Raw genomic sequence first — 17,297 nt, forward strand, 5'->3', positions numbered from 1 at the left:
TTAAATTTCAAGCACCTTTGTGGTCTGCTAGCTTCAGATCATACCCACACACGTATATGGAAAGGGAGAGGAAGAAAAGCCAATGATCCCACCTCTGGAGCTCACCAGCTCTGCAAGGAGACAGGCCACAGATGCAGCTTCATAAGCCAAATTTTACCTCCTTTCCCTCCCCTGCTGCCTCCCTTTGCTAGCCTTGAAGCTCATATGGATGTTTCATCAGCTGGATCAATCTGTTGCTCTCTCAGAAAACTAATATTTTATTTTTGGTGCTGGTTTTGGGGTTAATTCCCTAAACTCAGTGCTATCGAGGGGCAAAAGCCAGGGCTGTGCATAGGCGTGGGGGACTGGGTGCAGATCTGCCCCATCAGCAGGGACCTGCGCTTGACCCACCTTAAACTACTCCAGCAGTTGCACCCAAATGTGAGATCGTCTTCCCTGGAGTGTTGTTATCCCCTTTTCATATGGCCAGAAGAAAAGATTTGGATGTTTATGGAGGGACCTTGAGCCAAAGTGGGGTGCTTTCTCCCTGATGCAGCTCCTCGGCAGGATGTTGCAACCTGGCTGGGTGGATTGCCTCACTGGGATCCCAGTGTTTGACCTCAGACCGCCTGCCACGCTCAGCAGCACCAGAGGAGAGCCAGGAAAGCTCACAGCCACATGCCAACAATCCCATGCATAAACCCGTCACTGCCGTGCAAAGGCACAGCCCAGCGCCCAAGCAGCAGCGGGGTCCTCTGCGGCGCACAGTGATTTTTAGGGATGGCTCCATGCCAGACGCTTTTCCAGGCCCAGCGACGATCTCTCCCAGGAAGATTGTCTCATCTGAAAACTAAGGCAAAGTTTGGTCCCTCCCCTTTGGGGAGAGCCCGGCAGCCGGTCTGCCCGCGAGAAAGACGTCCTCCTGCGGGAGCAGCCGCCTCTCGCCGGCCTCTGGAGGGACGACGGTGGCCAAAGGGTCTATCCTGCTCCTCCGGCCAGCGGGACGGGAGCGGAGGGCAGCTGGGACACTGCACAGCAGGTATGTGGAGTGCCAGGCACTGCTACACGGGGGAAGAAGGGTCCAGGGACAGCATGGGGGGGAGCAACGGTGGTGTGAGGGGGATTTTAAGCAGCTGGGTAGTTTCTGTGCAGCCCCTCACACAGCTTGCCAGTGCTCCCGCTCCCTGGCTTCAGCCTGCTCTTCCCAAAGCCTGTCCCAAATCCTCACAGGCTCATGCTTCTCCACTTCCTCCCTTCCAGCCCCTTATCTGGCCCCAAATCCCTGTGTGTCCCTGCGGAGGGGTCAGATTCGCTCCGGCTAAGCTGCATAGGGACACGGTGGACATGCCCCTTCCTGCTGTGTGTACAGCCAGCATTTAGGGGAAAGGTGAATGGAGCTTTCCCGCAGGGAAAAGTAACCCACCTCCTGACACGGACATGCCCAGTGCGGCGATGGGAAGCAGCAGACCCAGGCTGCACCAAGGGTAACTCAGACTAGATGGAGGAGGAAAAAACAATTCACAGCAAGGGTGATTAAACTCTGCTTCATGTATCCAACACTGAGACATGCAAAACCGAGGCAGCCCTATACATACCCTGCTTTGAGCAGGGGTTTGGGCTACGTGACTTCCAGTGGTCCCTCCCAACCTAAATTCTTCTGAGAGGCTGTGAGGGACACAGAGCATGAGGTTGTGGGTGCTCTGCATTACAGCATTCATCTCCCCCAGACCCAGCATCTGCAAGGTGGGACCCTGCACCCTGGCTGCTGTTAGAGCTGGTAAGGAGAGAGATGGTGATTTTAGGAATGTGGTTTCCTCCAGTGTACTTTAAGCCCAATGAGCTCAGCTATAGGTGACAAGGTGGTGGACTGTAACGTTAGTCAGACACTAACAGAGCCTGCCTGTACTTTAGCCTGTGACACAACCACATCCAGGAGCAGCAAGTGGTGGCTCTTCAGGGCAGGAACCAAGGGCAGCAATGCCAGCCGGGCTTGCACTTCCCAGCCCTGCTGACATGATGTACAGCAGCCGAGAAGCTGTTGTGACTTACTGCTGGGGATGTGCAGGATCCTCTAATGGGCAGCTCTAGGAGGAAACTGGAGATGTTCAAATCTCCACCTCTGGCTGTCGTTAGTGGTTTGCCCCCCCTTTTGCTCTGCCTGCTGGATATGAAACAATGTCTTCAAAATCAGCTAATGTAAGGGGGGAAGGGACTTTTCTGCAGTGGAGTTGTGCTTGCAGGGAAGTGAGAGTGGTCATTCCCGCTGAAGGAGGTACACCTGGATTTAGCCCTTGGATCCAGAAGCTCCACAGTTTATGGGAAGACTGAACCCAGGTAGCTCCTCCTGCTGATTCCAAAGCTGTTGCCTGCTGCTTCCACCCTACGTCCCCATGTCCCACCCCCATTTCCCAACCATGCAGCAGACAGGTTTTCCACCACCCAGGTCCTGCTGCAGGCCCAAACTGGCAAGCAAAGGGTGCGAAGAGTTGCTTCAGTGACTAAAATGGGGCACTTAAAAGCAGGGGCCAGAACTGAGGCTTTAAGGTAAATGCTGTCATAACTCTTAAGAGTGCTTTTTCCCCCAGACCCAGTGAATGTTGAAAAGTTTTGGTATCTGGGGTAGGGACTACAGTGACCTCATGCCCCAGTGCTGAAAGATTGCTCTGGTTCAATCTCCAGTGCCAAACCAGGCACTTAAAACAAATTACCAAAGGGGACAGTGACACCTCCATCTGCTGCAGAGCATCTCACTGGGGAGTGCTACTGACATAGCATGTGGAAGTACCCTGAGACATGGCTGGAAGGACCTGGCCTAACCTGGGATACAGGAGCATCACCTGAAAGGCTGGGAATCACCTTTGATTCCAGCTCCACCTTTGCTTCTCTGTCTCCATTTTTCATCCTGAGAAAGCATGTACACTCCTTCCCCAGCCTCACGTGCCATCTGCGCTCATGGTGATGTGCTGTCACCAAATTACTGAGGTCAGCATCACCCCTGCACTAAGCCACACCAAGATGTTAAGAATCATGGAATCACAGAATAATTTGGGTTGGAAGGGACTGTAAAGATCATACAGCTACAACCCCCCTGCCATGGGCAGGGACACCTTCTACTAGACCAGGTTGCTTCAAGCCCCATACAACCTGGCCTTGAACACTTGTTGGATGGAAGTAGCCTTTAAAAAGTGCCGTGTGCTTGTTTACTGGAAAAAAAAGTGTCTCACATCAGTGGAAAAATACACACTTGAATTTCAGTGACAGCCTCAGCCATTTACACTCTGCAACACAAAAGGCTCAGTGTGAAGAGCTCTTTCCTTCAGCTGCCCCACGTTGGCCAGGCTCCGCTCCCCCGCTTTCGCAGCCTTCAAATAAAGGACAAGCCAAGGTCAGGAGAAAACAAAGAGGGAAAAAAATAAAACAAGGAGGAAAAACCTTCTATGACTGTAGGCGCTGGTAAAACCTCCCCTGCTGCAGCCCACTATCCAAGTGAGAGCTCCTACTCCCTGTTTGCTCCGACAGCTCTTGCACTGTCCAGACCCTGCTGCAGCTCCGTCCTCCCTTGCAGGATAAGATGGCACCTCTCCATTCCCCAGCTGCTGCAATGGGCACTCGGGGAGGTGGCAGGGATGACTGTCAGGCATGGGGAGAGGTTGGTCCAACACCAGCACTCCCACCCTCTCCTCTCCTCCACCAGTAACTTCCTACAAGCTGTTTGGGGATGCTGAGCAGCCTGAGGAATGGTAAACCCAGTGCAGAAGGTGGCAGGAAGAAGCACGGTGACACCCACAACCCTGTCCTGCTGCTCTCATGTGCCTAAGCTCTCCCACTGCAAGCCCCCAGAGTGCTGGAGGGGAGAGTGTGCAGGATCTGGCCCTCAAAAGCACAATGCCAGATTGCTTCCTCATGCCAGCTCACACGGATACAGGGAAGCTGGTGCCAATTTATACCAACATTGGATCCAGCCTTGGCATTTAAGTGCCAGGAAAGGCTGCTGGAGCTGGTTCCTGCACCCTTCCAATCCGCAGCTCCAGAGATGCTGCAGGAACTGCCTGCAATAGCCACAGCATGCTGACTCTGGCAAACAAACTCAAACCCATGAACTACAGGCCAAAACCACCATTAAACATGAGGAAGCCATCATGTGCCTGACAGCATTTGCAAGCACCAATGTAGGCGTGCTGCTGTCAGATGCAACTTCCATTTCCAAACTGAGACAACGCCCTGTTTATTGCCCTTGAAGTGGATCCAGTATTGTCCAGGGCACACATGGACTCCAGTTGTTAAAAATTTAGGAGCAGGACGCTCATCTCAGACATCACCTATTGTACGACCAGATGGGCTGCAAGATTCCAGAATTAGGACACACACAGACTGGGGTAGAGGTTGGACTTGATGATCTCAGAGGTCTTTTCCAACCTAGTTGATTCCTTGATTTTATGATAAACACACAGCCTGATGCAGTTCTTAAGTAAGAATGTAAGAATTTGATTTCCAATACTGCAGGAGGAGAGCTGGCATGATGGATGCTGTTATCTCACAGTATCCATAGGAAAATCAATTCCCATCACTTAATTTAACAGCTACAGGGTTTTGGGTTGTTTCTCTCCTGCTACAGGTACTGGAGGTGCACAAAGGATGACAAGTTGGGTTAGGACAGAAAGAACAGGCTTATGATGTAAACTACAGAGGCTAACAGGATGCAGGTTTGACATTTTTCTGTTTTTCCTTTGAGGAGTAGACAAACTGGGCAGAGCAGCAGTTTAGCATCTGAGTAGTAATGTCCTGTACAGGACATGTCAATGTGCTGTTATTTAAATTTAATTCTAAAGCCTACAAGAAAGCTGGAGAGGGACTTCTTACAAGGGCATGTAGTGATAGGACAGGAGGGAATTGCTTTAAACTGACAAAGGGGAGATTTAGGTTAGGTATTAGGAAGTTCTTTACCGTGAGGGTGGTGAGGCCCTGGCACAGGTTGCCCAGAGAAGCTGTGGCTGCCCCATCCCTGGCAGTTCAAGGCCACGTTGGACGTGGCTTGGAGCAACCTGGTCTAGCGGAAGGTGTCCCTGCCCATGGCAGGGGGTTGAAACTAGATGAGCTTTAAGGTCCCTTCCAACCCAAACCATTCTATGACTTCGATCCCCCCAAAAGAGTAAAGCAGAGCAAATACACCATTTTTACCTGCAACTGAATTAGGCACCTTCTGAATTTCCCCAAAAATGACACTGGTCTAATCTAAGAAAAGCCATGCTTCAGGAGCAAAACATCTTTTCAATTTGCATTTCTTATCATAAGCAATGTGCATGCCCCAAGAAAAATGTTGTTAAGGCGTTACAGGTGATGTTTTAATGGAATTCAAGTATAAGCAGGAGCAGGTCATAAGATAAGCAATGGGGTTTCCCCCCACCTCTTTTGTGTCCTTAACATCTATTAGTGCTTTAAAAGTTAATGCTCTGCTTAATGCATTTGGCTTACAAGATTAGTAGGAATTTTAAGAGTTTGCTTTCTAAAAAACATTTAAAAAAGTTTGATAGTTTCTGGTCAATGCTCCCAAAACACCCCTCACCTAAACACTTTTTCTGTTCAGAAAAGCCACACTAAAGCATCCAGACCCAGAGCAGCAGCTGAACACCAGCCCTGAGGACTTGGGACAGGCAGTCACAGCTCCACTCCTAAACCTAAACTCCTTTTGTAGCCCTGGGTAAGGAAAAGAAGGCATTTCTACCACCTCCCCACCATCGCCCAGTTTATAACCTAGTAATAGCCTTGTAGCTATTAAAAACTTACATTAAAAAAGCCTGTAAGATAACAAACGAACGGGGCTTACTGGAATATTTAAAAATGAGAAGAAGCTCTCAGGGAAACTACATCATAAAACAGTACACACATTTCTTCAGCGACTTCTAACAACCGTTTTATTTTTGCCTTTGTGCTCTTTATTTCAAAGGGGAATAAACTTCCCAACAGCCCCAGAAGGCCTGAGGCTTCCCTTAGGTACTGACTGGCTTCTGTGCTAAATGCAAAAGTTCCCCCCAGATCTGCAGATCTAGTTAGGACAATTTTTGCTCTGACGCCTCCCCAGTTAGATCCTGCTCCATAAATGATGCTTAATGGTCAGCTGCAACCCTGTACAGCAAAGATGCTGAACTCAGAGTATCAAACTTCCCTTTACAATTTCACATGAAAAATGAAGTCAGTTTCATTGTTTCTTTTTAATTCAATTTTTGGCTAAAACTTTTACAGTTCCAGAAATGCGGTACTCAGCCTCCCTGTTTATTGCTGACCCCACACAATCTCTGCCTTTACCCCATATACACATTCCCTGGTATCAAGAGAAAACCCTTCCAGGAGCAGCTCCCCCAGTCACTGAGCCAAATGCAGGAAGAACTGGCAGGGCCACCCCTTCAAAAAGCAGCAGCAAAGCTGTCAAACTCGGTCTTAAACTCAATCCTCAGGTGTGCATAAACCCTCTTCCAACTGCTTTTAGTAGCAGCCAAACATTTAAACCCAAATGCATCCTCTCCTGCCATCAGGCAGTTTCACTTTATGGGAATGTATGAAAAGTTTCTTCACAGAAAGTTATTGGAACAGGCTGTCCAGGGAAGCAGTGGAATCACCTGTAAGTGTTCAAAAACCGTGTAGATGAGACCCTCAATGATGTGGTTTAGTAGTGGTCTTGGCAGTCCTGAGGTAATGGTTGGACTTGATGATCTTAAAGGTCTTTTCCAACCTAGTTGATTCTGTGATTTTATGGAGTCGGGCTATCTGGTGTTTTCTCCGACGGATGCAGAACTTTCTCTGTACTGATGAATGGAGCTGTTAGGTGCTAAGGAGAGGTGGGAGCAGAGCAAGCAGAGTAGGTTTCCTCTCTGCTCCTCTTTCAGGCATGTTGGGGGAGGCTAAACATCTGACGGTGGTACCGCCGCGTGTCTTTATTGCCACTCGCGTCGCAAGGAGCGGGGCAGAGGCGTGAGGGCAGCACAGGCAGGGCGGGCAGTGCATCCCTAGGCGGCCAGGTCGAAGTCGTCGCGCTCCTGGTTGTAGTCGAGCACCTTCTGCCGGAGGCGAGACGCGTCCACCCAGGTGATGAAGTCCTCCACGGCGCGGGGGATGAGGACGGCGGGGTCGGTCACCACCTCGGGCCCCACGCGGACGTGGCCCTGCTCCACGAAGGTGACGGCGTGGCGCAGGTTCTGCGCCATCCGCAGCTTCACCAGCAGGCAGGGCAGGCGCCGCCGGCAGAACGCGGCCGCAGACAGGCTCTCACAGACGGCCAGGGACTGCCGCTCGCTCACCAGCCCCAGCCCGTGCAGCTTCTCCAGCAGCGCGGCCGCGCAGCGGGAGCGGAAGGCGGCGCTGGCCGGGCCCAGGTCACGGAGGCGGCGGGCCAAGGTGCGGACGGTGCGGGCCAGCGCTTTGTAGTGCACGTAGTCCTCCCGCCGGCCCAGCCGGTAGCGCCGCAGCGCCTTCACCTCGGCCAGGCTCCCCGCCGCCGCCTCCCAGCTCACCAGCTCCAGCCGCCGCAGCAGCTTCTGCTCGTGGTACTTCAGCTTCCGCACCATCTTGACAGGAACGCGCCGCCGGCAACCACCGCCCCTTCCGGGGAGGAGCGGCCGCGCTCCGCCCGCCGCTGCCGCCGCGGCACCTCCCCGTCCGCCCCGAAGGACCCCGGGCCCGACCGATAGTGTCTGGTGGCCGGGGGATGGCCCCCGGGCTGGGGTACACCGTGCCGGGGCTGCTGCTACCGCCGGGAAAGCGAAACGTGGCTGGTCAGAGCCGCGGCGGCTGCCGGAGCGGGGTGCCCGCTGCCTAGGGCGGGATGCGGCTGCTCCCCGCTGCGCTCTGCTGGTCCCCAGGGCGGGCCTGGCTCCGAGGGGTCACCCCAGGTACGGACCTGCTTCCCAACAGCCTGCCCTGCACGGGCAGGCCTTTTCTCTCCAATGATCAAATCCAGGCTTCATCATCCCTCCTGGAGGAATGGCTCCGGCGTTGGGTTTTCTCCGTGACATCCTTGTACCCCGATGCGTAGGCTGGTTTTGCTCACCGAGGAGCTGTGAAATCTCCCCTCTCTGCCGGTCTGACTAGGAGGAGCAGGTCCAGGTCGTAGCCTGGTGGGGAGGGAACTGCCTTCGCAACTGAAACTTGCTGCTCTTGAGCTTGCGCTTCCCTCTTTGTGCCCAAGAAGTGAGGCTGCTGCTGCTCCGCACCGCAGCACCTCGACCTCCTGAGTGCCGCCACGGCGTCCGCAGCCAAAGGATTCCTCTCTGCCTTTCTGTTCAGTGCGTGGTATTCTCTGATCCTTGGGATTCAGGATACTACTCCAAGGAAACTCCCCAGAAGAGCAGGTCAGGTTGGTGACTCGGGATTTCAGATCTCTGATACTCATAAGCAGGTGCTTGTATCAGCTCAACCTTTAATTTCCTGTTCCTAGATCTTCAATGCACTGCATTTTTGTCAGAGTAGGTGATCTGTCACACAGGACGTTGCAGTCTCTTGATTTGCTCTGTGTTTTTCCCCAGGTTTGTCAGCAAAGGCACCAATGGAACCAGGGAGCAGCAGCACTGAGAAATTTTATAGGATCCCCAAAGGAAAGGGACCACACTCCGTTGGATGTACAGACCTGATGACAGAAAATGCAGTTGAGGTAAAGCTTGCGGTTCTTCCTTCTAAGGATTTAAGCCACAATGTTAGTGAAACAACTTGCTGTAGTTTTACAGATGAGTCAAACAGAAGGTCTTGTCTGTGCAGGAATGCTCCGTGGCACACACTCAGAGCTGAGCTTTCTGTCCTCTCTGTCCCAATGTAGCATGTGTACTGGGCCTTTACCAGATGCATGTAAACTGCAAGCATCCTCCATGGCTACTCACTCCCTCCTCCTAGCATCCTCGCCTTCCTGGCTCCCCTAGGCAAGATAATGCAGACCAGCTTGTGTCCTCCTGGGACCCTTGGGGTTCTTCCCATCCACCCCACTGCTCCCTTCTGCCTTGGGCTCCTGCAGACTCCACACACAGGCTCCGAGACTGTATCTGTTTTCTCATCACAAAGATCCCAACAGGATTTGGCAGGGCTGGGTGATGAGGGTAGGCAGTGTTTCAGCTGGAGGGTAGAGCATGAGGTGTGTTCTTGAGGTTTTATCTGTCTGTAAAAGAACAGGATGTCAATTCTGCAGGTGGTTAGTGGAGAGAGAAGCCATGGTAAGGAGATGGGGACAGTAAATAGGCAGCTAATAAGCTTGTTTATGGGTTTCATTTCAAATCCTCTTGCTTTTTAATTTTGCTATGAGAATATGCCTGCGTCTACACTGTGGTTTTATTCCTCAGGCTAGCCAGGTATAGTGGAACTTGTGATCAGTTTGTAGTGGTTAATCATATGTTTTTCTTTACTGAGGTTACTCCGTATTGGTATAAAATAAGCAATTAGTTTCTCTTTGCAATCAGCCTGTGTGTTTTTCTGAGATAAGCAATCTGTATAATTACCGTTCTCTCAGGTATAGGTAATGAACCTCTTCCCCTTTCCGGTAAGCAGTTAGTCACCTGGGGAAGTTCAGTGGAATCATTCTGGGATCAAATTAGTATCACTACCAGTATGGATGAAGATGATTTCTTCTGTAATGGCTTTTGTGTCAAAGACTGATTTAAGTTTGATGAGTAAATAGAATCAAGCTTCATTAAACAAGCTTTTGGTAAACAAGCTTTTGGACAAAAAGCTTTTAGCTTTTGTCCCTAGACTTAACTTGTTAAAACAAAAGTACGGTTTCAGCAGGACAGTAAATTTGAATAGTGTCACAAGTTTCCTTGCAAACCGGGAAGTAAGAATACAAGTTACACACAGTTTATCTGCCAGAAGGTCTGCTTTGAGGTGTGCCGTGGTACATTGCTGCTGTCTGCAAATCCTGGCAAGGGGCTGTGGGAGGTCCATGTGAATGTGGAAAGCTTGGGTGGTTTCGTGGAAGACCTGGAGTGCAGACAGTAAACTGGTGGTAAGAAACAGAGGCAGGTAAAACACAGGTTAACAAAGTTGTGTTTAGAAAAATGGACCACTGCAGACTTGTAAACATCTGGATGAGGAGGAAGAACCATATATTGCGCTCCTTTGCAGTGCAGCTGCCCAAGAGCTTTACCAACAGCCTTTTGCTCAGCTTAGCCAACAATACTATAGCCACATTGAGATCATGCCCATGACTCTACCCACATCTCCTCTGCTGGACCACTTCCAGAAGCTAGTCTCAGGGTAAAATTTGTCTTGCTAACCTAGAGGAAAAATATGCTTCTAGGAGGGTTCTTTTTTTTTCACCACAGTTTAGCTAGCTGAATTGGGTCAATAACAGCTGGAAAGGTGAAGGGAATACAGTCACCCCTGTTAAACTGGTCAGACTGCAGCATCGTACCATTCCCTGAAGGGGAGGCATAGTGAGGAACACAGTAGAAAAGATCCAGCAGTATGCAGAAATGGAGCAAATAGGTAGTGTTTGTAATGATTAACTTCATGAAATGGAGCATTATGAACTAGCCATGGGATAACCTAGAGAAGGTGATGTGTATCTCTGCCTGGATGCCAACAATCATGCTACTTTAAATTCATTGCAGGGACAAAAAGATAGTGACACAGTATTGGCATCAAAGCCTATATAGGATAACCATTTTCTCATGTGTTTCTTTTAATTCCCTTGAGCTGTCATTCCTGCATCTGAAGCTCTTGGCAAAAATATTACTACTTTTTCTTCACAGGGAAGCTTCTTGCGCCTATATTATCCATCATGCAATGCCACAGATAATGAAGAGGCACCATGGATTCCAGATAAAGAATACTATCAGGGGCTCTCTGACTTCCTTAACATGTATCGAGTTGTAGGAGAAAGGCTTTTCCAGTACTATGTTGGTAAGACTCATTCTGGATTTATTCCTTGACTAGTGCAAGGGCACGAGCTCTGTACACAGGTTGTCACCTCAGTGCTCCGTGAGCCCTGTGTTACTGCTGAAGCTTTTCTCAAAGAAGTGTGTTTGTTTGGGATGGGTTTGTGTAGTGAGGCTCAATGCTGAATGTGACCCAGTTCTCAGGCAGACCTGCAGTGTCTGACTGCTCTGAATAGGAGTGGCTGGGCAGTTTGCTCTAGGAAGAGCTTGGGTAAGCTGCAGCTATGTGTTGGGATTTAAATCCCATGAGGAAATGTGTAGATATACAAAGATCAGATAGATCCTAAGGTCTGAATACCAACTAGACTGGATGCGTGCTTATTCCTATAAATCTGTTTTCATAGGGTTTAAGAGATATATAGGGTTTGTGCTAGGCTGTGGATGGGAGGAAGAGAAGGAAAGTATCTTTTCCCAAGTAGAAAGTATTTTCAGAATCAGATCTGTATTTGTCTCCTGTATTGTAAGGATGAGAATTGGTACCTTATCTTTAGATGACCACCACAAAATCAGCAGTCACCAGATTCTCTCATCTCAGTAATAATGACATATGCTTTGATTTTTATCTAGGTTCAGTGACCTGTCCTGCAAAGTCAAATGCTGCTTTTAAGCTGGGAGAAAAATACCCACTCCTCATTTTTTCCCATGGACTTGGAGCTTTTCGGTAATTCCACAGTTTGCTGACAAATTATTTTTGTTGTCTATGTAGACAGCAGCCTCCAAGGATGGTTCTGAACAGATTTTCAGTAGGGGGGTGAGATCCCTGTGGTGTTGAAAGAGATTTGAACAGGCTGCTGTGTATCAGTACCACTGAAATAAACAGCAGTAAATAAAAGCAGGGTTGGTGTATTTGTTTGTGTTTTCCCTGTGTATTTTAGGGGTGAAGGTATTTCCTAATCCATGAGCATGTTGTGAAGATTAGCTAGTTGATTTTTGGACAGCTCTTTGAAGATGTAAAGTGTGATATGTGCTGCTTGTTTAAAATCATTAGCATTTTTCCTTCTGAATAGATAGTAAAACAGTAACAGGGGTTTGTGAACAGGCTTTGGTGCCTGCCATGCAAAAGCCTGCTCTACTGGCTATCAAATTAAAACAGAAGAAATACTGAATGGGGGCTAGCACATACAGAGTGTGGTCAACGTTTAAAGAGCAGTCTAACTGAAATTATGACCTATGCACATGTCTCACCAGGGTGTGGTTTTGATTGCAGGACCATCTATTCTGCTATTTGCATAGAGATGGCTTCTCAGGGCTTTGTAGTGGCTGCTGTGGAGCACAGGTGCGTATACTGCACGTTCTTGAGTTCTGATAGAAAGAAATTTTCTCACATTAAATAAGTTCTAAAGAAGAACTTACGGTGTTTTCTTAAAGAAAAACTAACTTATCTTCTTCAGCCCTGTCTACCCTCCTCACACCCTACTCGCCTTCACCCCCCCTGTTTCTCAGCTCAACTCTTATCTAAGCAAAGGAGATGTTTAGGTTGGATATTAGGAAAAGTTTCTTCACCAAAACGGTGATCAGGCATTGGAACAGGCTCTCCAGGGCAGTGGTGGAATCAGTGTCCTGGGAAGTGTTCAAAAAACCATGTAGATGAGGCCCTTAGTGACAGGCTTAGTGGTGGTCTTGGCAGTCCTGGGGTAAAGGTTGGACTTGATGATCTTAAAGGTCTTTTCCAACCTAGTTGATTCTAAAGGAGATTTGATAAGCCCTTGAATGAGAAGTCCCGGGGAAGATATCATTCATCAGTCTTCAGGCATGCTATTCTCCCTCTTACTGTTAGAACCTGGATAATATAAAGAAAGCGGGAGTTTTTGGGGTTATTGCATTATTTAGAAAGTCTGTCTACACTCAGTTGTGATTGCAGCCGCACTGGTTGATAGCTGAATCTCTTGAGATAAGTGAAATCTAAAACTTCTGCTAACTTCATCTCAAACCAAACAGAATACACCCCTAGAAATAACCTTATGTTGTTATTACAGAGATGAATCTGCTTCAGCAACATATTATTGTAAAAAAAAGTCACTTTCTGAACCACGGGAAGAGTCTACGTCAAGCCTGGAAAAGGAGTGGATCTACTACAGGAAACTAAAAACTGGAGAGGAAGAGCGTTGTTTGCGCCATAAGCAGGTACTCGTCCTAGGTCTGGGCTCTAGGAAGTGAGGCAGAAGTGGTTTGTTGAGGATTAGCCAGCAGACTCTTTCCCTTTGGCTATGTCTGCAGTTGTTTGCTATGACTCAGGGCATATGCAAAAATGCATCAAGTCCTGTGTCCCAGAAGATGGGAAAGCCAACAGCTTTCTTCAGAGCATAAACTGCTTCCTCAACAAAGCTTTCTCGTGAAGTTGCACTGTTGAGCTTAGTCAGCTGTTTCTCCCCTGGTTCTAGTCAACTCTCTGTTTCTTCTCTGTGTGTTCACACTTTTGCTGCCCAGCTCAGCCTTTAAGTGGCACGGAGTTCATTTCCAATGTTTGTGTAGCCTTAGGCTTGCTTTAGCTTTTGTTTACTGTTGGTTAGCAAGATGAATCATGGCTGCTTTAAGGAGAACGTTTGCTTCATCTTCAACACGCTTTAATGTGGTTTATAGCAATGTAGACAATGCAGACTTCCTGATTATAAGCAGCATCTATGCTAGATGTGATATGGTCATACTGATGAGCTACTCCAAGCATAGACTTGACCTTTAAAATGATGGGAGTACTTTCTTCCCACTAATGCAAACTCAGCCAGGGAGGTGTTTATCTCCCTGGGCCATATAGACAGCAGTGCAAGTGTCATTTCCTGTATGCATACAACATCCTACTTAAAAGTCTAAATGCAGAGTGTCTGAGCTTGCAAATAACCTCCAGAAGCTGTTGCCTGCAAATTTCAGTAGTAGATAAATCAGGAGGTTGAGATTTATTTGAAATTCAGTGATATGCAGACATCTTGCTGCTGCCTACACACTGCAGTTCCCAAGGACAGCACTCTTCTTTGACTCTTTTTGAAGCTTTTCTGTTACTGACATACCAAAGTCAAAACCACTTCTTATACTGAACAATGAAAACCTTTATTTGCAACAGCTTTGTACAGTTTTCAAGAATGTGTATGTATATAGAAGACTGGCTTCTTGGCTGTTTCTTATTTTGGGTTTATCCAGTGTAAAGACAGTTTCAAGGGTATTGTGCAGATGGGGCAAGTGATGTATTGACATTTGCTCATCAAAGCGAGCACAAGGAGCAGCAAGTCAGCCTTCTTTGTAGTTGTATAACTTAAGCCTTTGCGCATCCCAGCAACCCCTTCTCTGAGTAGTGACAGGATGAAGGAGTTGAAGGTCTCTGGCACATGTTAAAGGGATAAATTCCTCCATGTGCAGATCATTATGCAAGATCGTCAACTCTTTGGACCTCCAAAAGTCAGTTTTGTTGTTGATCAGACATCAGAGTTCCATTCTGCAGTTCAGAACAGTTCTTACAGTATCAAACACAAAGGGCATTGGGAAATCAGACAGTCTTGTGTCCAAAGGGCCAGCAAACCTAGTAGCTGTCTGATAATGCCTTCCACTGCTCTGTCACAACTTTTCTTTCTCCCCAGGTGCAGCAAAGAGCACAGGAGTGTATCAAAGCTCTCAATCTCATTCTTAAAATCAATTCAGGAGAGGAAGTAACGAATGTACTAAATTCAAACTTTGACTGGAATAGCCTAAAGGTGAGTGAAAAGCGGTGACTGCATCTTGTTAAACACCTAATAATGCTTCTCGTTTCCCTCTTCCATTTCTAAACTGGTGCCTGCAAGCTATTCTGAAGATCACACTGTAGATCTGTGAAGATATTCTCAGCTAGATAGGTAGTAATGGAGCTGAAATGATGCTTTTCCTACTTCCAAAGGATCTATTGCCTAAACAATTATTCCCTGAAAAAAAAAAGAAAAAAAAAAGTTTGGGAAAGAAAGTCTCTTACAGCACCTGGATTTTTTTGACAGGATTCTGTTGATACTAGCAGAATAGCTGTGATGGGACACTCTTTTGGTGGTGCTACAGTTATTGAGAGTCTCAGCAAAGAAATAAGATTCAGGTAAGTATGCAAAACAAGGCAAGAGACATTTGGCACTTAAGAGGTCTGGAGTAAGGGACCTTGCCTAAGCCCCCAACTACTGATTAGCTCTTGAAGAAAAGATCTGTTTGGCATGTCTTGTTTTCTCAAGTCATGCTTCTTTCAACTGTGGGGATGTGGTGGAACACAATAGCTGTATCATATTGTATCATGTACCATGATACTGTGGCACCCTGACAACTCTCCTGTGCTGGGCTGGACCTGGCAACTGAGACCATGGATACTGCAATAATGGATTAACTCTCTTCCCCCAGAGAAGAAATAATACTGAAACAAAGTGATTAACCTGTGATTAAACAAAGTGATTCATTAACCTGTTCAGTATCATAGAGCGTTTCTCTGCCATGTCTCCTGCAAATCAAAGCATGCTGAGAACTTCCGTACAAAGCTTTCTGCTTCTGTGACAATACCCAGTTGTTTTTGGCAGGTGTGGCATTGCCCTCGATGCATGGATGCTTCCAGTAGGTGATGACATTTACCAAAACAGTGTCCAGCAACCGCTGCTTTTTATCAACTCTGAAAAATTCCAGTGGGCTGATAACATCTTAAAGATGAAGAAGCTCAGCTCCAATGACACAAACAAGAAAATGATCACTATTAAGTAAGTGTCCAGGATCCATCATTTCTGTGGCTGTTACTCTCTTGTTGAAGCTGTTCAGTTACATAAGAGGGACATGGACCTGCTTGAGCAAGTCCAGAGGAGGCCACGGAGATGCTCACGGGGCTGGAGCACCTCTGCTATGGAGACAGGCTGAGAGAGCTGGGCTTGTTGAGCCTGGAGAAGGATCCAGGGAGACCTTAGAGCAGCTTCCAGTGCCTAAAGGGGCTGACAAGAAAGCTGGAGAGGGGCTTTTGACAAGGGCCTGTAGTGACAGGATAAGGGGGAATGGCTTTAACCTGACAGAGGGGAGATTTAGATTAGATATTAGAAAGAAGCTTTTCCCTGTGAGGGTGGTGAGGCGCTGGTGCAGGTTGCACAGAGAAGTTGTGGCTGTCCCATCCCTATCCCTGGCAGTGTTCAAGGCCAGGTTGTATGGGGCTTGGAGCAACCTGGTCTAGCGGAAGGTGTCCCTGCCTGTGGCAGGGGGTTGGAACTAGATGGTCTTTAAGGTCCCTTCCAATCCAAACCACTCAGTGGTTCTATATAACTGCAGAAAGACAGTCAATACTTCTGCAAAGCCCAGGTTTTCACTGCATGTTTAAAATAGACAGCAATATGTCCCCCACAGGGGAGACAGAGACTTCTCAAATCAGCCAGTAATCCTAAGTGTAAGGTACTCCAAGCTGTGCATTCCTGCCCCAGGCCACAAGTTTTGCTCGGGGCCTCATTGATCATCTGCATTTGAACACTTTAAATAGCCTTCTGGGTGCATTTACACACTTGCCTTGTGAAAGTACTGCGTACAGCAGAGTCAGTGGCTCTATAACCTAACTTACAGCAGAGAGACAACTTGAAGTTTTGCCAAGCCTACTGATTGCCATTGCAGTTATAGTGATTACAGTAAAGCATGTACAAAACTTCCTCCCTTCTGTGGTTAGGGCAGAATTTACTGCGCATCTTGCATGCTCATGAGATTAACCTGCTTTATCTTCTGCTAAAAAAGACAGTATGAGATGTGCGACTGTCTTTGAAGAAGCCTGTGCAACCCATGGCATCTTTTAATCAGCCATTCCTACAAGCCTGTGGCTCATTTTTCTGTTTGCAGGGGGTCAGTACATCAGAGCTTTCCTGACTTTACCTTTGTGAGTGGAGGACTTATTGGAAGATTTTTCAAACTAAAAGGAGAAATAGATCCAAATGAAGCTATTGATATAAGCAATCATGCATCATTAGCCTTCCTGCAGAAACATTTGAGTAAGTATCTGTTTACATCCAAGTATGAAGTTAATATTTAATCCCCCTGAAGCTTTTTATATAACCATTCCGTTCAGAACAAGATCAGAAGTAAGCATGTCCTTTTTCCCTCCTTAAAACATCATGCCTCCCTTCTTTGCCAAGTTGGTTTAATTTTTCAGTGTAGCTTTAAAAAAGCCGATTAGTTAAGTCATTACCACTCGGATTTTCTTTTCCCCATTTTATAGGTCTTAAGAAAGATTTCGATCAGTGGGATTCTCTTGTGGATGGCATAGGACCCAATGTTATTCCTGGTACCAATATTGACTTACCTCCAGCTGAACCTGAATAAGGAATAGAAAGAAGTACTGGATGCTGCAGCCATCACAACACTAATATTGGCCAGACATTACTCAGACATGTGATAACATTGGCCACCTACACAGCTTTTGGGGTGTGGAACAAAAAATAGAGATAAGGCATTAGGTTA

The 17,297-nt window shown here is 47.6% G+C and overlaps 2 protein-coding genes across 7 annotated transcripts; one reads left to right on the forward strand and one right to left on the reverse strand.

The window, feature by feature from the left end:
- Positions 1-744: 744 nt before the first annotated feature.
- PLA2G7 (phospholipase A2 group VII) lies at positions 745-17,285 on the forward strand. Of its 6 annotated transcripts, none has more exons than XM_030489432.1 (11): positions 745-1,018; positions 8,496-8,620; positions 10,704-10,854; positions 11,457-11,550; positions 12,097-12,165; positions 12,866-13,013; positions 14,456-14,569; positions 14,843-14,934; positions 15,401-15,574; positions 16,680-16,828; positions 17,056-17,285. In XM_030489432.1, exons 1-11 carry the CDS (start codon positions 760-762, stop codon positions 17,157-17,159), a joined length of 1,479 nt encoding a protein of 492 aa, XP_030345292.1. In that variant the 5' UTR covers positions 745-759; the 3' UTR covers positions 17,160-17,285. The 6 variants fall into 6 exon arrangements, with proteins under 6 accessions (XP_030345292.1, XP_030345297.1, XP_030345294.1 ...); XM_030489434.1 differs by lacking the exon at positions 745-1,018 and adding an exon at positions 7,580-8,326; XM_030489433.1 differs by lacking the exon at positions 745-1,018 and adding an exon at positions 7,628-7,862.
- Positions 6,170-8,037, reverse strand: IMP3 (IMP U3 small nucleolar ribonucleoprotein 3). The gene has a single exon (XM_030489438.1). It carries the CDS (start codon positions 7,536-7,538, stop codon positions 6,981-6,983), a length of 558 nt encoding a protein of 185 aa, XP_030345298.1. The 5' UTR covers positions 7,539-8,037; the 3' UTR covers positions 6,170-6,980.
- Positions 17,286-17,297: the final 12 nt, after the last annotated feature.

This window comes from Strigops habroptila, chromosome 6, assembly GCF_004027225.2.
Source record: "Strigops habroptila isolate Jane chromosome 6, bStrHab1.2.pri, whole genome shotgun sequence".
Taxonomy (NCBI): Eukaryota; Metazoa; Chordata; class Aves; order Psittaciformes; family Psittacidae; genus Strigops; species Strigops habroptila.